The sequence below is a fragment of the Aquarana catesbeiana genome, linkage group LG02, assembly GCF_042186555.1.
Source record: "Aquarana catesbeiana isolate 2022-GZ linkage group LG02, ASM4218655v1, whole genome shotgun sequence".
Taxonomy (NCBI): domain Eukaryota; kingdom Metazoa; phylum Chordata; class Amphibia; order Anura; family Ranidae; genus Aquarana; species Aquarana catesbeiana.
Genome location: NC_133325.1, coordinates 602,668,537 through 602,689,370, shown reverse-complemented (window position 1 = coordinate 602,689,370; position 20,834 = coordinate 602,668,537). Strand labels below are relative to the sequence as shown.

At 41.8% G+C, this 20,834-nt stretch overlaps 1 protein-coding gene across 3 annotated transcripts in view; it reads left to right on the top strand.

Moving 5' to 3' along the window:
* LOC141128805 (cyclic AMP receptor-like protein A) overlaps positions 1 to 20,834 on the top strand; it is a 1,026,785-nt gene that overhangs the window by 814,087 nt on the left and 191,864 nt on the right. For all 3 annotated transcript variants that reach the window (XM_073616335.1, XM_073616337.1, XM_073616336.1), the window contains one exon: positions 6,423 to 6,501. In XM_073616335.1, the coding sequence (XP_073472436.1) occupies positions 6,423 to 6,501 (79 nt within the window). The remainder of the gene's footprint in view (positions 1 to 6,422; positions 6,502 to 20,834) is intronic.

Sequence of the window (20,834 nt, the reverse complement as noted above, 5' to 3'; positions counted from 1 at the left end):
AACCTTCCTTCCTACACAATGTGATCTCTTCTTTTCACCACAAGCACAAGCGCCCCCATAGCAAGCTGCTTGCTATGGGGGCACTTGGCGGGAGGGAGGAGCCTGGAGCACCCGGGAAGAGGAGGAACGGGGCTGCTCTGTGCCAAACCATTTCACAGAGCAGGTAAGTATAACATGTTTGTTATTTAAAAAAAAAAAAAATTGAGTGAAGTTCTTTTTCATTGACTTTTATGTATGGTTATATTTGGTGATTTCAAAATCTGCTTGTTTTATAACAATATTCTACATTTGCAGTACACCAAAATTCTTTAAATAGAATTGATAGCAATCATGGGGCTACATAAAAATGATGTACAGTGGGAACGGAAAGTATTCAGACCCCCTTAAATTTTTCACTCTGTTATATTGCAGCCATTTGCTAAAATCATTTAAGTTCATTTTTTTCCTCATTAATGTACACACAGCACCCCATATTGACAGAAAAACACAGAATTGTTGACATTTTTGCAGTTTTATTAAAAAAGAAAAACTGAAATATCACATGTATTCAGACCCTTTGCTCAGTATTTAGTAGAAGCACCCTTTTGATCTAATACAGCCATGAGTCTTTTTGGGAAAGATGCAACAAGTTTTTCACACCTGGATTTGGGGATCCTCTGCCATTCCTCCTTGCAGATCCTCTCCAGTTCTGTCAGGTTGGATGGTAAACATTGGTGGACAGCCATTTTTAGGTCTCTCCAGAGTTGCTCAATTGGGTTTAAGTCAGGGCTCTGGCTGGGCCATTCAAAAACAGTCACAGAGTTGTTGTGAAGCCACTCCTACATTATTTTAGCTGTGTGCTTAGAGTCATTGTCTTGTTGGAAGGTAGACCTTCGGCCCAGTCTGAGGTCCTGAACACCCTGGAGAAGGTTTTCGTCCAGGAAATCCCTGTACTTGGCCGCATTCATCTTTCCCTCGATTGAAACCAGTCGTCCTGTCCCTGCAGCCGAAAAAACACCCCCACAGCATGATGCTGCCACCACCATGCTTCACTGTTGGGACTGTATTGGGCAGGTGATGAGCAGTGCCTGGTTGTTTTTTAGCAAACTACATGCGGCCTTTCATGTGTCTTGCACTGAGGAGAGGCTTCCGTCGGGCCAGTCTGCCATAATGCCCCGACTGGTGGAGGGCTGCAATGATGGTTGACTTTCTACAACTTTCTCACATCTCCTGACTGCATCTCTGGAGCTCAGCCACAGTGATCTTTGGGTTCTTCTTTACCTCTCTCGCCAAAGCTCTTCTCCCCCGATAGCTCAGTTTGGCCGGACAGCCAGCTCTAGGAAGGGGTCTGGTCGTCCCAAACGTCTTCCATTTAAGGATTATGGAGGCCACTGTGCTCTTAGGAACCTTAAGTGCAGCAGAATTTTTTTTGTAACCATGGCCAGATCTTTGCGTTGCCACAATTCTGTCTCTGAGCTCTTCGGGCAGTTCCTTTTGACCTCATGATTCTCATTTGCTTTGACGTGCACTGTGAGCTGTAAGGTCTTATATAGACAGGTGTATGGCTTTCCTAATCAAGTATAATCAAACACAGCTGGACTCAAATGAAGGTGTAGAACCATCTCAAGGATGATCAGAAGAAATGGACAGCACCTGAGTTAAATATATGAGTGTCACAGCAAAGGGTCTGAATACTTAGGACCATGTGATATTTCAGTTTTTCTTTTGTCATAAATCTGCAAAAATGTCAACAATTCTGTGTTTTTCTGTCAATATGGGGTGCTGTGTGTACATTAATGAGGAAAAAAAAATGAACTTAAATGATTTTAGCAAATGGCTGCAATAATACAAAGAGTGAAAAATGTAAGGGGGTCTGAATACTTTCCATCTCACTGTATACTAGTTTTGGCTAGCTTATTTACTTTGCAAGCAAATTTTCTCTGCTATAATAACTACCAAAACTACTGAGAGCGTCGGTAGATGTATTGTCATGTAAAAGCCAAACAGAAAGCTGCCTGTGACATTTGTAAGCAGCGCTTTTAAAGTCTTTTAGGAAAATTTATGTGCATAAGAGAGTAAGTGTGATTAAAAGAGCATTACGCCCTGGCAATCAGAGGGAGTTTTGGGGTGTGTCTTTAGCATATTAACAAGAATTAGGATATTAACTGCAAGCTTACGTGTGATTAATGAATATGTAATACTTTTGCTCACAGACTCACTGGAGATCCTCCGTCTGACTAGAATAAAACATTTATCACTTGGAAAAAAAAATGTATTGCAAACAAAAGCACAGTCTAAACAAAATCTTATTTAATACTGTAGAATAAAGGAAAAGTGGCGTGCCCCGAACAGCCAATCAGATTAATATTTTGCAGTATAGGGCTTATTTATAACTCCATGAAATAGAAAGATTATTTTATTTTCCTGCATCTCTATTTCATTTTTTTTACCTTTGATATCTATGTTTAATGATTCTCTTGGAATTTCAGTGATATATGGCATTAAGATAAGATATTGGGACCCATTTACACCTATAGAGTGTGAAATGCTTTAATGTACATTGCATTAAGCATGTCACAGCGTAGGGGATCCTCAACCTACTTGTTTCCCAGATGGCTGGGTAGGACACACTTAAGTGTAAAATATGGTGAAACCAAAATGTCTGACTTTACTATGTATTCATAAATAGAGCCCTGCTATCGTTATCAGATAATATGAAACCCTGTAAATTAGTGATTTTTTTAACTGAAGATAGTGATAAACTCCTATAGCTGTTTCTTCTTTGTAGCAAGCTGAGATACTCTTTGAGAGATGGGCCATGATGAACTACTCATATGAGTTAATGCGTGAAAAATACAACCGTTTAAGCACTAAATGTTTCATAATATATATCTTGCCTTCATGTCTGATAAGCCTCACTCAAATGTAATGCCTTGATAAAGTTATGCAAGCTTAGTTACCATCTCCTCACTCAGGGCATTTCTTTTAGTTTGCACCTGATAAGAAAATCTGTCTCAATAGGGTATGACCTGACAGGACATGCCATAGTATGAATAAATCAAAGCTGCATGAATTACAGCTTTATGACAATACAATGAATATCTTAAGCACTGTCCATGGTGCTGACAGTGAGAATGAGCCATGCATACCTATTTGATTCTGTGACAAATGTTTTTCAAGAATTGAATAAAACCTAGCTAAACCTAGCTATACAGTTCAGAGTTAAAACGGAAGTAAACCCATCCATAAAACAGTTTTATTTCCGGCAAGTGCCGGAAATGTAACACTCCCATTGGTTGTCCTCTCAACCAAACTGTGGAACCATCCAATATCTGGTGTCATAACTGATAACAGCATCATGGCAATTGTAGATTAAACAGAGGCAAAGATGGCAGCTTCCTTGGCTGAAAACGATAGGGGGGTTTATTTACACTTTAAAGGGAGTGTATGGGAAGTGTTTTATACTCAGGCTTGGCTTTACGTTTACAGATCTTTTCTATTCTTGGCTTTCTGCTTTGCAGCACCACACAGTAGTCATGCTTTACTGCTTCTTCTCACAATGCAAGTACATGAGTAGGGATGAGCCGAACACCCCCCGGTTCGGTTTGCACCAGAACATGCGAACAGGCAAAAAATTTGTATGAACAAGCGAACACTGTTAAAGTCTATGGGACACAAACATGAATAATCAAAAGTACTCATTTTAAAGGCTTATATGCAAGTGTATGGGGACCTGGGTCCTGCCCCAGGGGACATGTATCAATGCAAAAAAAGTTTTAAAAACAGACATTTTTTCAGGAGCAGTGATTTTAATAATGCTTAAAGTGAAACAATAAAAATGAAATATTCCGTTAAATATTGTGCCTGGGGGTGTCCTTAGTTTGCCTGTAAAATAGCACATCTTTCCCCTGTTTAGAAAAATACCACAGCAAAATAATATTTCTAAATGAAAAAAAGTAATTTAACAGCTTGCGGCTGTAATGAATTGTCAGATCCAGGCAATATAGATAAAAACCATTGAAAAAAACGGCATTGGTCCCCCCCCCAGTCCATTTCCAGGCCCTTTGGGTCTGATATGAATATTAAGGGAAACCCCCCACCAAGATGTAAAAAAAAATGGTGTAGGGGTCCCCCCAAAATCCATACCAGGCCCTTCAGGTCTGGTATGGATTTTAAGGGGAACCCTGCGCCAAAATTTAAAAAATAATGGTGAAGGGGTCCCCCCCAAAATACATACCAGACCCTTATCCGAGCACGCAACCTGGCAGGCCACAGGAAAAGGAGGGGGATGAGAGAGCACCCCCCCTCCTGAACCGTACCAGGCCACATACCCTCAACATGGGGAGGGTGCTTTGGGGTCCCCCCAAAGCACCTTGTTCCCATGTTGATGGGGACAAGGGCCTCATCCCCACAACCCTTGCCCTGTGGTTGTGGGGGTCGGCAGGCGGGGGTCTTATAGGAATCTGGAAGCCCCCTTTAACAAGGGGACCCTCAGATGTACCCCTACACATTCACCAAAAAAGTGTTAAAATGGTAAAAATGACAGTAGACAATTAAAAAATAAAACTGTCTCACGATGTCTATTCACCTTCGATCACAGTGTCCGATGACCCGAGAAAAAAAAAAACGCAACAACTCCGCCTCCATGGGAGGCTCCTGCCAACTGAAGCCTCTTCGCGATAACCGCTGTTATATAGCTAAGGGTGGGGCCACACAGTGACGTAAATGGATGACCCCGCCTTCATCTGACATTGGGCTAACTTTACTGTTGTCTTATTATTTAATTAAAAAAATGCACTTGTAAGACCACTGCACAAATATGGTGTGACAAAAAGTATTGCAATGACCGCCATTGTATTCTCTAGGGTGTTAGAAAACATAAATATATAATTTTTGGGGGTTCTAAGTAATTTTCTAGCAAAAAAAAAAAAATGATTTCAACTTGTAAACAACAAGTTTGAAAAATAGGCCTGGTCCTTAAGTGGTTAAAATCACTGCTCCTGAAAAAAATGGCCGTTTCTAAAACTTTTTTTTGCATTGGAACATGTTCCCTGGGGCAGGACCCAGGTCCCCATGCTGTTTTTTTCAATGATTTTTATCTATATTGCCGGGATCCGACAATTCATTACAGCCGCAAGCAGTTTAAATTAGATTTTTTTCCTTTAGAAATGTAATTTTGCTGTGGTATTGTTCTAAACATGGGAAAGATGCTCTACTTTACAGGAATACTATAGACACCCCCCAGGCACGATATTTAAAGGAATATTTCATTTTTATTGTTTAACTCCAAACATTTTTAAAATCACTGCTCCTGAAAAAATGGCTGTTTAAAAACTTTTTTTTGCATTGATACATGTCCCCTGGGGCAGGACCCAGGTCTCCATACAATTTTTACGGCAATAACTTACATATAAGCACTTTTGGTTTTTCATTCTAGTGTCCCATAGACTTTAACAGTGTTCCACGGCTTTTGAATTTGCCACGAACACCACATAATGTTCGCTGTTCGGCAAACAGGCGAACACCCGATGTTCGAGTCGAACTTATGTTCGACTCGAACATCAGGCTCATCCCTATCCATGAGTTAGCTGAATCAATAAATAGTGAGCTCCCAAAGTGGCTGATATCTAATCTCAAAAGCTGAGATAGAGACAGACAGAATAATTGCATTGAGCTCATGAAAGCTCCCTGTAGTCGCTAAAAAAAAGTAATTTATTAAGTAACCAAAATATAGAAGAGCTTGTAAAGAATGAAAGTAACTTCAAGCTGAACTCTGTGCAGGTTTTAAAAAATACCAATGAATGCAGTTATGTTTTATCTCAGGATAGTGGACAAAGCCATGGGAATCATTCTTTTTATGTCCCGTGGCTAACTGCACATCCAGACACACTGGTTTACAGCACTGATACAGCTTAATATTATAGAGCTATTCATTCCAAACTGCATAGAGCTGTTTTAGGATGGTTGACCATGATCTGTGCAATATGTATAGAAACAATGGCTACAATGGAGTTTGACTTGGGGTGCACCAAGAAAGCAGTAGCTGGCAGGTTATGGTGAGCTCTGTCAGAGAGATGGGAAACTAGTCTCCTTGCACTAAACTATGCCACTGTTAACAATGCATCAAGGTTCTCTCATTACCCAGTGCTTTGTTAGTTCTATTGTTTTCCCAGAGAATACTGTCTGTAAACAAGCAAGCACTGTACTGATCATTGGTGGAAATCAGACTCAGTGTATTGCTATTGTTATCAGATTCTGAAGGGTCGTCCATGCTTAAAGTGTTTCAAGTGTTCATGGATATGAATTTATGCAAGTATAATAAACAAACGCATTTTCAGATTGTAATGGTACATCATAACAAATTTTATTGTACTTCAGGCTTTTATCATTATCAAAGTTATAAAAGGTAAATACTGTAAATACCTTTTTTTCACTCATTTCAGTTGGTACATTCCATTGTTCAGCCTGATATTCCTGATGATGCTGTGTTACCTCCGGATAATCTATGTGGCAAAGCAGAGGGTAAAGTTGCTTTTTTTTATTCATGTTTCAACATCATATTCTGATTTAGCTAATGTGCATATTTCTAAATCCTGTATACCACCAATAATTCAAAAGTTTATTTTCATATAGCTAGGAATACCCAGAAGTTGCTGGCTTTCAAACTTTAAAATATACGAAGACCTGTTTCACATGGGTTTCAGCTTGTATATGAGAAGCATTTGCAAAGCTTTCAGCAAGCTTCTTTTTAAAGCTTTTAACCACCTCAATACTGGACACTTTAAGCCCCTTCCTGCCCAGGCCAATTTTTAGCTTTCAGTGCTCTAACACTTTAAATGACAATTACTCAGTCATGCAACACTGTACCCATATGAAAATTGTATCATTCTTTCACAAAAATAGAGCTTTCTTTTGGTGGTATTTAATCACCACTGTATTTTTTTTTTTTTTTTGTTCAATAAACGAAAAAAGACCCAAACATTTTTTGTTAAAAAATTCTGCAAAGTAATAATCTTTCTTCAAAAATTTAAGCCAAACTGTATTCTGCTACATTTCTTAGGTGAAAATAACCCAAATCAGTGTTTATTGGTTGGACAGTTATAGAGTCCACAAACTATGGTATATATGTGAATATATTATTATTTCTTGAGGCCCAAAATTGCCAGGACAGTACAAATGACCCCTTTTTGGAAAGTATTTAGTAAGAGGCATGGTGAGTTTTTTAAGTTGTAATTTTTTTCTCACAATTTTTTGAAAAATTAGAAAAATTTTCTTCACCAGTGAAGTACAGCTTAAAAGAGAAGTATGTTTTAATTTGTTTTTTTTTTTTTATATAATCATACTTAGCTAGGTGGATGGAGCATCAGACTGATGCTGCAGCAGTCCCCTGGCGTCTCTGCACTGAGAACCAAGCCACCGAACACCGCTGGATTAAATTGATTCATTCAGTGTGTATTGTTGTGATTGGCTGTGATTGGCTACAGCTAATCACATGGTGCAGATGGGCTATGATTGGCCCTGTCTGTTCCATGTGATCATTTTGACCAATCATAGTCAGCAATAGAATTGTACACATTAAACTGCATGAAAGGAAGCCGTACATTGTTTACAGTTGTTACGTGATCTACTGTGATTGGTCACAGCTATCACATGGTACCAAAAGTGATCTGATATTGGCTGTGTCCAGTGGACACAGCCAGTGACAGATCACCCTGCAGCGTGGCCCATGTAGCATGTTATGGGGGGACATCATATGATGTCTACCTGAAACAATGAAGGTCCTGCCTGGCCATTATTTGACTTTAGGCTGGGCAGGAACTGGTTAAATAAATTGCTAACAGGCTTCATCAACCTTCAAGAAATGTTGAAGCCTACTTGTAGCTTGTTTAAAGTGGCAGTTGGCACTCTCATTAGGGTCTGTGTTCAACATTTACAAAGTGGAGCTGAACGGTACTTTAAAAACTTCAACAAAGCTTGCTGAAAGCTCTGCAAATGCTTTGCCAAAGATTGCTGTGCACACTGCTCTTATACAAGCTGAAGCCTATGTGAAACAGGCCTTAGTGATAGCTTCATCAGGGACAGGTGTTCAACATGGCTTTAAACCAGATTGAATTCTTCACAGCAAGGTGCTATCAACATTCCGCAAAGATTTCACATCCTTTTTGGCTTGTATCACATCCAGTTTTCATAATTACAGGACACATTAACTGTATCCTCATCTTTCATCTTAACTGACAGGATTGGAACCTAACTTAATTTGCTGACATACGTCATCCTGGAAAAATCAACTCCACTCTCGGAAGATCCCTCCAGTGTTCCTTCCCCTTTTCCCCTACCAACACTTTTTGTTGAAATACATTTTTTAGAATACATACCTACTGTATATTCCAGGCTGGTTACATGACAAACATTGTCCTTCTTCACCTACTACAATTGGGGTAGGCAGACCTTAATACTTCCCAGTGAGAGCCTATCTATGTAGTAAAATTCTTTGAGCCCAGGCTTCATGGCGGCACACCCCCAGAGGTCTTTCTGTGACAGCCTAGTAAGCTGGAGGGGGACCAACCGTGGAGGAGAACACATACAATCATGCTGAATTGTGGAGAGAGTAAAACTTTAAAACTTTGAGTAATAAAATAATTAAAAAAAAAAAACACTACTCCTGTTGCTGGTTTAAGTGATGAGTAGAAGTTGCCCATTTGATAGACTATTTTGGCACAATAGATGCTGCATAGCTGGATATTTCAGATCCAGCCTTACTTGAATATTGCAAAGTCAAATTTGGCTCCCTAGCAATTGAATCAACTGTTCAGATATTCTAAAATATAGACAGACTAGTAGAGGAGCTGAAGTGTTTATTGCTTTAATATAAAACCATCTGTGAAGTATGGAGGTTTTTTTTTTTTTTAGCTGTTTTGGTTTCTGCCTCTCTTTATTATTATGTTAATTTTAGGTCCTTAAAATCTCTGAATAAACATCATATGACCATTCTTTGACTCAGAGCTGGTTTTGGTCACACTGAACACAGAAAATGAACCAAATCCAGTCAGCTGCAGGCAGACAAAGAGCAGTGTCTGAAGTGCTATATCCCATAGTTACCATTCAGAATGAATCTTTTCTGATATTAGAACACTGAAATCCCTGGTGGTTGCTGCGCTTTACAAGTCATTGCTGGGTATATAGTGCTTTGTTCAGGTAAACCTGTCACAAATTAGGGTAATTTAAATCTACTATGTATATGCTGAAGAAATGCATAAGTAGAGAATATACAGTATGTACACAAATATATTATAGAAATAGGTTTTTGCACAAGTTAAGGAGACAGCAGTTTGGGTGCAAACCATGAAGACAATGGGGGATGTTTACTAAAGGAAAATCCACTTTGCACTGCAAGTGCACTTGAAAGTAAAGTCACTGTAGATCCGAGGGGGACATGCAAGGAAAATAAAAAACAGCATTTTAGCTTGCACATGATTGGATGATAAAATCAGCAGAGCTTCCACTCATTTCAGATCTACCCCTTAGAGCGACCGCTCTTTCAAGTGCACTTGCAGTGCAAAGTGGATTTGCCTTTCGTAAATAACACCCAATATGTATAATTCCAAAGAGAAAGCAATTTAATATACACTATATTAAACAAAAGAATTAACCATTTGCTACCCGCCCACCGTCATATGATGGCGGGACAGTGTAGCTGTTATCCTGGGCCGCCGTCATATGACAGCGCTGCCTTCCAGGATCCCTAGGGGGCGCCTGCCGCGTCACTCGGGTCCCGATGCGCGTGCCCGGTGGCCACGATGTCCGCTGGGCACCCGCGATTGCCCAGTAACCGAGCAGGACCGTGGATCTGTGTATGTACACACAGATCCACGTCCTGTCAGATGGGAGGAGACTGATGGTGTGTTCCTTGTACAGAGGAACACTGATCGGTCTCCTCCCCTTGTGAATCCCCTCCCCCCACAGTTAGAATCACTCCTTAGGAACACATTTAACCCTACAGCGCCCCCTCCTGGTTAACCCCTTCATTGCCAGTCACATTTATACAGTAATCAATGCATTTTTATAGCACGGATCGCTGTATAAATGTGAATGGTCCCAAAAATGTGTCAAAATTGTCCGACGTGTCCGCCGCAATATCGCAGTCACGATAAAAATCGCATATAGCCGCCATTACTAGTAAAAAAAAAAATAATAATAAAAATGCTATAAATCTATCCCCTTATTTTGTAGACGCTATAACTTTTGCGCAAACCAATAAATATACGCTTATTGTGATATTTTTTACCAAAAATATGTAGAAGAATATGTATTGGCCTAAACTGAGGAAAAAATTTGTTTAAAAAAAAAAAAAATTGGATATTTATTATAGAAAAAAGTAAAAAATATAGTATTTTTTTCAAACTTGTCACTCTTGTTTTGTTTATAGCGCAAGAAATAAAAACCGCAGATGTGATCAAATACCACCAAAAGAAAGCTCTATTAGTGATGAAATAAAAATAAAAATTTCTTTTGGGTACAGTGTTGTATGACCGCGCAATTGTTATTCAAAGTGTGACAGCGCTGAAAGCTTAAAATTGGCTTGGGCAGGAAGGGGGTGAAAATGCCCTGTATGGAAGTGGTTAAACAGAAGAATTATTGCGCAGGTATACAGACTAAATATAAAAGTGCAAGCTCCTGGTAACAACACAACAGGACCAATCGTGATAAGCGTGAAACAAAAAAATGTGTGTGTCCATAAAGTGTGAAGAACTGGTCTTCACACTTTATGGACACTAGTTTATTCATTAGTTAGCTTTAGCGCAGCAACATTTTTTTGTTTCACATATGCACTATATTACCTAAAGGATTGGGAGGCCTGCCATTACACGCACATGAACTTTAATGGCATCCCAGTCTTCGTCTTTGGAGTTCAATATTGAGTTGGCCCACCCTTTGCAGCTATTACAGCTTCAACTCTTCTGGGAAGGCTGTCTGCAAGATTTAGAAGTGTGTCTATGGGAATGTTTGACCATTCTTCCAAAAGCACATTTGTGAGACACTAATGTGGATGAGAAGGCCTGCCTCGCAGTCTCTGCTCTAATTCATCCCAAAGGTGTTCTATCCCATTGAGGTCAGGACTGTGCAGGCCAGTCAAGCTCCTCCACCCCAAACTTGCTCATCCATGTCTTTATGGACCTTGCTTTATGTATTGGGCCAAAACATTTGGTGGAGGGGGGATTATGGTGTGGGGTTGTTTTTCAGGGGTTGGGCTTGCCACTTAGTTCCAGTAAAGGGAACTCTTAAGGTGTCAGCATGCCAAGACATTTTGGACAATTGTCATGCTCCCAACTTTGTGGGAACGGTTTGGGATGGGCCCTTCCTGCTCACCAGTGCACAAAGCAAGGTCCATAAAGACATGGATGAGCAAGTTTGGGATGGAGGAACTCGACTGGCTAGCAGAGTCCTGACCTCAACCCGATAGAACACCTTTGGGATGAATTGGAGTGGAGACTGCGAGCAAGACCTTCTCCTCCACATCAGTACCTGACCTCACAAATGAGCTTCTGGAAGAATGTTCAAACATTCCCATAGACACACTCCTAAACCTTGTGAACAGGCTTACCAGAAGAGCTGAAGATGTTATAGCTGCAAAGGGTGCGCCAACTCAATATTGAACCCTACTGACTAAGACTGGGATGCCATTAAAGTTCAAGTGCGTGTAAAGGCAGGCCTCCCAATACTTTTGGTAATATAGTATATACAGTGCCTTTCAAAAGTATTCACCCCCTTGGTATTTTTCGTGTTTTGTTGCCTCACAACCTAGAATTAACATGGATTGTTTGAGGACATTTAATTAACAAAACATGCCCACAACTTTAAAGATGTTTTTTTTTTTATTGTGAAGCAAACAACAAATAGGACAAAATAACAAAAAAAGTCAATGTGCATAACTATTCACCCCCTTAAAGAGGAAGTAAACCCTGGTGGGTTTACTTCCTCTTTGTTTCCCTGCAAAGGTAAAGCATAATGGGCTACTATGCATCGCATAGTAGCCCATTATGTGTCACTTACCTGACACAGGAGTCTGCGATGTCACCAGTGTTCCCTCTGCTACGGAGCGTTCATCTTCTTTCCGGTTATCGTGGCTCCGGCGCTGTGATTGGCCGGAGCCGCGATGACGTCACTCCCGCGCGTGCGCACGGGAGCCGCCACTAGCGGCATATCGCCGTTAGCAGCGGCATGCCCAGTGTGCCTGCGCGCCGCTGTCTGCGGTGCATGCGCCGTAGACAGCGGTGCCTGTCTTTTTGCAAATATCTCCTAAACCTTGTAGGTTTAGGAGATATTTCTTGGACCGACAGGTAAGCCTTAATCTAGGCTTACCTGTAGGTCAAAGTGGTCTGTAAGGGTTTACAACCACTTTAAGGTCAATACTTTGTAGAAAAACCTTTTGCGGCTATCACAGCTCCAAGTTGCTTTGGATAAGTCTCTATGAGCTTGCCACATCTTACCACTGGGATTTTTGCCCTTTCCTCCTTGCAAAACTGCTCCAGCTCCTTCAAGTTGGATGGTTTGTGCTTGTGAACAGCAATCTTTAAGTCTGACCACAAATTTTCTATTGGATTGAGGTCTGGGCTTTGACTAGGCCATTCCAAAACATTTACATGTTTTCCCTTAAATCACTCAAGTGTTGCTTTAGCAGTGTGTTTGGGGGTCATTTTCCTGCTGGAAGGTGAACCTCCGTCCTAGCCTCAAATCACACACAGAGTGGTACAGGTTTTGCTCAAGAATATCCCTGTATTTAGCGCCACCTATCTTTCCCTCAACTCTGACCAGTTTCCCAGTCCCGACTGCTGAAAAACATCCCCACAGCATGATGCTGCCACCACCATGTTTCACTGTGGGGACGGTGTTCTTTGGGTGATGTGTGTTGGGTTTGCGCCAGACATAGCGTTTTCTGGCTAAAAAGTTAAATTTTAGTCTCATCAGACCAGAGCACCTTTCTCCATACATTTTGGGAGTCTCCCACATGCCTTTTCGCAAACTCAAAACGTGCCATTTTGTTTTTTGCTGAAAGTAATGGCTTTGTTCTGGCCACTCTGCCATAAAGCCCAATTCTATGGAGCGTGCGGCTTATTGTCGTCCTATGTACAGATACTCCAGTCTCTGCTGTGGAACTCTGAAACTCCTCCAGGGTTACCTTAGGTCTCTCTGATTAATGCCCTCCTTGCCCGGTCCGTGAGTTTTGATGTGCGGCCGTCAGGTTTGCAGGTTTGCTGTTGTGCCATGTTCTTTCCATTTGGTTATGATAGATTTGATGGTGTTCCTAGGGATCATCAAAGATTTGGATTTTTTTTTTATAACCTAACCCTGACTTGTACTTCTCAACAACATTGTCCCTTACTTCTTTGGAGAGTTCCTTGGTCTTCATGGCAGTGTTTGGTTAGTGGTGCCTCTTGCTTAGGTCTTGCAGCATCTGGGGCCTTTCAAAAAGGTGTGTATAAGTAATGACAGATCATGTGACACTTAGATTGCACACAGGTGGACATAATTTCACTAATTATGTGACTTCTGAAGGTAATTGGTTGCACCAGAGTTTTTTATGAGCTTCATAACAAAGGGGGTGAATTCATATGCACATGCCAATTATCAGTTTTATTTCTGAAAAGTAGTTTTATGTATATATTTTTCTAATTTTACTTCACCAACTTAGTCTATTGTGTTCTGATCCATCACATATAATTCAGATTAAAAAAACATTGAACTAAATATATATATATATATATATATATATATATATATTTTTTTTTTTTTTACAGAGGGAAATGAACCACTGCCACACAAATTGTCAAAGTGGGGTGAAGATTAATGATCTCTCCTTATGGGGAATCATGGAAGAGAATGTTAATTAGCATTGCATAGTGGAAGTGGTTAAGGAATTAAAAAGGATGAAACAATATGATTACATGAAGGGCACATTTGTGTCTATTGCCCTTTGAATAATCAAATCTATTGTCCAGGTTGAGATGGAAGGAGTTACCGTATTTATCGGCGTATAACACGCGCCGGCGTCCTATGTACTCGGCTTGGTGTCACACCCAGGCCCGGATCCTAAGATGGACATAACGCCGGTCCAATGCCGGGACATCAATGCTAGGGGATGTCCAGGGGGCTGGACTGAGCGTGACTGTGAGCCGAGCCAAGTACACAGGAGATCCGGCTCTATTTCGGCAGTGCTCGTCCCCTCCTTTCCCTCGGTGGCAGCCTATATCGGCGCATAACACTCACACACAATTTTCCCCCTATTTTAAGGTGGAAAAAGTGTGCGTTATACGCTGATAAATACGGCATATTTATTGGGGTTTTCCAGTATTTTAAGATCCACCTAATGATAGATACTGTCTTTTTCCTCTCTGTTCATAAACAACTCTTGGGCTTATGTTCTAACCCTATTTAATAGTTGCTAAAAAAAACTGAGATATTGAAATTATAGCCAGTGCCACAGAGTGCATCAAATAGCAAAAGACTACACCTAAATGTTTACCTAAATTGGTCATTCTTTTAAGGACACTGGTGAGATAAAAGGTATTCACTGTCACCCAAAAAGACAAAATGTAGGTGTTGCTCAGGTAGTGAGGTAAAGTCCAACTAGACTGCTATGAGTGCAGGCAGGGAAAGGGAGCTCGTCCTAGCTCCAAGCTGCAGCAATGACAAAGGAAAAGATCCATAAGCCGCACATGATGTAGCAGACCCATGTCCATGAAGTGAGATGAATGTCAGCCTCAGCCCAGACTCAAGCCAAGCCACTCCCCCAGCAGGATCTCTTCCTTTGAGATAAAAAGTATACTACCTTGTCATAGTCACGCAAGCAAAACAAAATCTGTTCATTGATGTATCCAGCTCTACCATTTTTTCACAGCCATTACAAATCAAGCAATATGTTTCTTACTTGAGTGTTAATAATGTAAAACAAATGGCAGTAGAGGCAGAGTACCAACCCTTATACTGTAATGTCTTTGGCATTAATATTACATAAGATACAAATAAAATATTGGTAATTGAACCTGGCCACCTATAATATGGGTATTGGTCAAGCCAGCTTTCGCCTTGAATTGTATTGGTGTTTTCTCCTTATTCTTTGGCATTTGTTCATAGGACTAATATAAATTTATATTACTTATGAATCAAAGGTGTGCCTGAATAACAAGTTCTCTTAAACCCTGGTCTGTCTGCACCAGTCTGGATTTCTTCTTAGATGCTGTGTGATTTGAACACGTTTTTCATTCTTGCCTGGAACACTAAACTAAACCTGCATCTGCTCAGATCGCCGCTCTGCTCTGACTGCTCAAACACTCCAGGGTGTAGCAGGTCGCTACCTTGCCAGGATCCAGGTCTAATAAACAGCCAGTTCACTAATGAGTCAGCTGTGTTCTGGGCTTTAAGTAATTACCAGACCAAGGCTCTAGGCTCCCAGTTGGTGACGACTCCATCCTGCAGACAAGAAGTCTAGGCAAGGGAGTCAGTAGAGCTTCACCTAGGAGAGAGAGGTGGGAGCCAGTGTAGCACGAGGCTACTTGCTGTATGCATGGAGGTGCTAAGCGTCCGGTCTGTGGGAGACAGACCAAGGCCCTAAAGTGTAAGGCTTGAGCTGGAGAGCTGTGTTTACAAGCCAGGAGGGCTGAAAATCGTTTACTTTGGTAGCAGGACTGAAATACTGAATACCCCCTGCGAGAGAATCTTTTGTGTTTGTTTTGCACTTTCTTTTAAATAAAAGTGGGCAAAACTAGCCCTGAAACGGATAAAAGCGAGTGTTGGTGTTCTTAAAGCGCTACACTTGGAGTGAACCATGACAAGGGTTACAATTCAGAGTCTGCACCCATGGTGGCACAGAGGGTTCAGGAATCAACAATGTCCCTTCAAATCTTGAGGCGCTTTTTTTTATTTTAACCTTGACTGCAATACTTTTTGGGGAAAAATAATATAAGTGAATTATACTTACCTCTACTTTGCCCCTTTTGGTGCCATTGATTCAGTGACCAGGGATATTAAAAATGATGGTTGCCCCCTACCCCCCAATCACACACCTCATATCACAGTGCTCAAGCCAAGGAAAAAGGATCCCAAAGCAAAGAAAAACTGCTTCTTTATTTTAAACCAAATATAATTTGAATGCACAGCTGGTAAATATAGGGAGCTGCAGTCATGGTTTTATACCCTGACCTCCTGAACACAGGAGCAGATGCACCCTCTGCAGTTATGTCCTAGCATGCTAACATTTTATTCCCTTTATCAGTAAAATTCAGAATTCTATACAAAGCTCTAGCGCTACCACATCATTCAGTGGAAAATAATGCACTCTAATGCTCCCTCCGAGGATTTAATATATCCTTCCCCCACAGTCTGTTTTGTCTGCTCGCATACTGCAAGTCTCTCTAAGGACATGTTTTTAGAAACGCATTTGTTCACGTAGTTCCTTGGGCAGAAATCACTTCAATCTGAGGTTACCAAGAAGCTCTGCAGATTACATGTACCTTTGGCCTCTTATAGTGCTATCGTGGAAGCCAATCAGGGGAATTTATTTCACAATATCACAATGTTTTAAAATAATAAGTTTGTTTCTGAGCAAGCCAGACCAGTACGTTTCTCAAACAGGTTTCAAATCACATTTTGTAGCCCTGGTTCACACCAGTGCAATTTGTCATGCGATTTGACAGTTTAAAATCGCATGACATGGAACTGTTCAAATTGTTGTGACTCAAGCTGCAGCAACTTTGGAAAAGGTTCCTGCACTACTTTTTGCAATTTCATTGCACTGACTTCTATTAAATGAAGTCGCAAGCCGCAATGAATTTGAAGGTCCAAATCATACTGCTCTGCGGCTTAGAAACCGCACTGAAGTAGCACGATTTCAAACCTGCACTGGTGTCAACCAAAGCTCACCTTCACAGTAAAAAAAAAATGAATTAATAATTCTGGATGATAGTCCTTTGTATGCACACACACATCGTTGCACACATGTAAATGACAAAAGTAACATTTTAATATTCACTGACACTACAAAAAATTTGGCTGGTTCCGGGGCCTAAATTTCTGCCAGATGTATAACTGAAGGAGGCAGGCTGAACTGTACAAGACAGAGGATTCCACCTGACTTGTGCCAAAGCGGGCGCGTCTATACAGGGAACAGCTTGCTTATGTGCCGAAGAGAAGCCTCCTATTTGCACACATTGGTTAGCTTCCTGCAGCTAAACATAGAGCCACAGTGATTGACAGGAAGAGCAGCCTGGTAGGTGATGGCAATTACGTTATTAGCTCTGTTGTTAGTGAATCTTAGTTTCCTCAGCTTCACAGCTGCACTGTATTTAAACAAACTCCTGGCATTTAAGGCTGGATTCACACCATTGCAAATTGGATGCGGATTATCTGCATCCAATTCCCAATAGCAGGAGATTTTGACTGGCTCTCTATGGAGATCTTCGCTGCAGCTTTGATGCAGATTTGCACAGGAGTCCTGTGCGTCTTTTGGTCTGTTTCAGGTCCGAATTCAGCCAAAAATTTGGGCTGAAATCGGACCTGAAACGGTGAATGAGGACAAATTGGTATTAGGTGTGCACCCAGTCTAAAAATCCACTAGAAAAATGAATGCAGAAGCTAACTCCTCCCTGGCTGTACCTATGGGAACTGCTCTGATATATGTCACTTTGGAGTATTCCGAGCAATGGTGAGACCCAGCGTGTGTCGCCCTCCATATTGTAAAAAAGGGAAAGTAATATTTTGGTCCATTTCATTTTTCATTTTCTTCAAAGGTTTCCGCATTTAAACTGTTGTTTTATTGCATTTTCTAATAACTCTCATAGGATCCTAGTGCTGGGTAAATGTAGAACCCAGCACTGGGAGGGGGAGATACCGACTCACCCTGGTCGGGGTGGTGCCCTTTACCTTAGATCCCGAACTAAGAAAGCATATGAGGAAAAAAAGGGCAGTGGGAAAGAACCCAGATAGTGCTACAGGATAAAAGGATTGGGCAATCTGCGGTCTTCTCCCAACAGTTAAAAATATCTTTATTGGTATCAAAAGTACATATAGATGTAAGTGAGCAAACTACATACAACACAAAATAAAATAACATTAAAAAGACAATGCAGCCAGGTGTGCACAGACACATGCAGGGCAAGGGCACTAGAAATGGATGTAAAGCCCGCTCAAGTTATAGCTGTGTCCAATGCATGTGATTGGATACAGATCTGGGATTGTGGGAGAGAGCCATGGACAGTAAGGATGAGCTCAGGCATGTTCGCACGGCCCACGTGCAGAGCCCGCCAGGAAGTCGGCACTGCGATGCGCTAATCACAGGCAGTGAGACATTTCCGGATCTCTGCAGCCACGTATCGCGACAATGTGGCACTGCTTGTGAGTAGCACAGCGCAGTGTCGACTACCTGGTAGGCTCTGCACGTGGGCTGTGCGAACACGCCTGAGCTCATCCTTAATGGACAGGAAGCATACATCGGTGTCAGCTCAATGAATGGCAGTGCACTCCGCTATATTTCCCAGAATCAACCAGGTGCGCTATATGCAAAAATACAATAGGGGACACTGGGACACTCTCATGGCAGTATATACAGATGAACTGCGGATTGAAAAGATATATATAAAGTCACTAAATCTTGCTTATGAAGGAAAAGGTGAGCTAAGTCAAAGATGATGGCTCAAGCAGTGATGAAACCTGTGGAGTCCTTAAGGCTGATGTTCAAGTAAAATGTTCCGTGAGATAAGCATACATTCTATGCATAAGAAGAGAAAACATCCTCCGTGCTGGAGATACACAGGTTACTCACGGTTGACAGATACACAGGTTGCTAAAGGCAAAGATAGCCGTGACTCCAAAGAGTGGTAAAGTTGGTTCTATCGATAGTAGAGCGCTCTTCAGAGGGAGGGCGGCTTAGCGTGTGTTCTGCTGGTGGCTCATAGTTGGCAGATCTAAAAGTTCCTGAAGGCAAGGGTAGCTGTGACTCCAAAGGGTGGTAAGGTTGATTTTACTGGTATGCGCTACAGTGGATCGCTCTCCAGAGGGAGGGTGGCTTAGCGTGCGTTCTGCAGGTGGTGCATCTGAGGGGCCGGATATTGCTGCTGGTTATTCAGATGTGCGGTGCAGTGGATCGCTCTTCAGAGGGAGGGTGGCTTAGCATGCGTTCTGCAGGTGGTGCATCTGAGGGGCCGGATATTGCTGCTGGTTATTCAGATGTGCGGTGCAGTGGAGCGCTGCTCAGGGAAAGAACAGCTTGGCGTGTGCTTAGCTCTTAGGCACATCCGAGGAGGTTAGTGCCGAGCGCACAGCTGTTGCCAGATTTTCCCAGGATGGGACGGTAGCCTCTGATAATGCAAGGCTACCATTCGGCTCTTTTGAGATTTTTCAGCTCGGCCAAACTTGGTGATAGATGTGGGTCCTTCACTGGTGGGAATAGATAGGCAGTCCGGGATCCCCCGAGTGGTAAGTGGCGTTGGAATATGCTAAGATTCTTCCACAGCAAGAAGTGTACTAGTTGTTGGGTTCAGTTTCATCCGAAAAATTGTGGAAATTTGTTGGAGAGGGCGGGCTGGGGTGCTCTGTGGCTGGCATGCATAACATTACCTGGATCCTTTGTTTTTTTTTTGTCTGTGTGTCAATGATTAAGCCAAACAATTTTGTTTTGATTAGGAGAAAGGGAGCGCTTCTCCCCTCTAAAATATTTGGCCGTTTGTGTAATCTGATCTCCTCACTATTAAAGGGGTTGTAAACCTTTGTGTTTTTTCACCTTAATGGATCCTATCCATTAAGGTGAAAAAACACCTGTCAGTGACCCGCCCCCCAGCCCCTCCCTGTTTTACTTACTCGAATTCTCGAACTTGACCCGGCGGGGACACCCTGTCTCTCTGCCCGGGGTTCTTGGCTCTAGATTGGATAGATTGATAGCAGCGCAGCCATATGCTCCCGCTGCTGTCAATCAAATCCAATGACGCAAGCGCCGGGGCTGAGTCCTCCATTCGGCCTCTATGGGCACTGAATGCTGGACTCGGGAGTGCGCTCTCAAGGTAACCCCCTCGGGGAAGCACTTCTCCTAGGGGGTTATCAGATGTGCAGAGGAACCGCAAGAGCCGCCAGGGGACCCCAGAAGAGCAGGGTTGGGGCCACTCTGCGCAAAACAAGCTGCACAGTGGAGGTAAGTATGATATGTTTGTTATTTTTATTTTTATTTTTTACATTTACCTTTACAGTCACTTTAAGATCTATTGGAGAGCTTATATTCTGCTTGGAGCGTGCCACCTACTGAATGTAAATGAAAAATATGTAATATGAACATGCAATATTCCATATTTACCTGATCAAATATAAATGCAACTGTATTAAATGCTATATTTTAGTGCTCAACATAATTAAAGTGATTTGTAAATACTTTTTTTAATATAACAAACAGGCTTGTACTTACCTACTCTGTGCAATGGAATTGCACAGAGCGGCCCTGAACCTACTCTTCTCAGGTCCCCTGCCAATGCTCCTGGCTCCTTCTATTTGGCAAATGCCCCAATACAAAGGTGCTTTCTATGGGGGCACTTGTGTGGACCCGCTCCCAAGCTATGCTGTCTGTGTCTATAGACACAGGCAGCAAGACCTGGCCCTGCTTGACAGCAGCAGGAGCCAATGGCCCCCACTGTCTCAACAAAGCCAGTGAGACCAGGAAGTGAGGGGAGAGAAGAGCTGCAGACGGGCACAGCGCTGAATCGAATGAGGGCTCAGGTAAGTAAAAGAACAGGTGAGGGGGCAATATGGTTGCCTAATATTTTTTTATTATAATGCAAGAAATGTAGTAAAGAATATGTAAACACAACATTTCATATTCC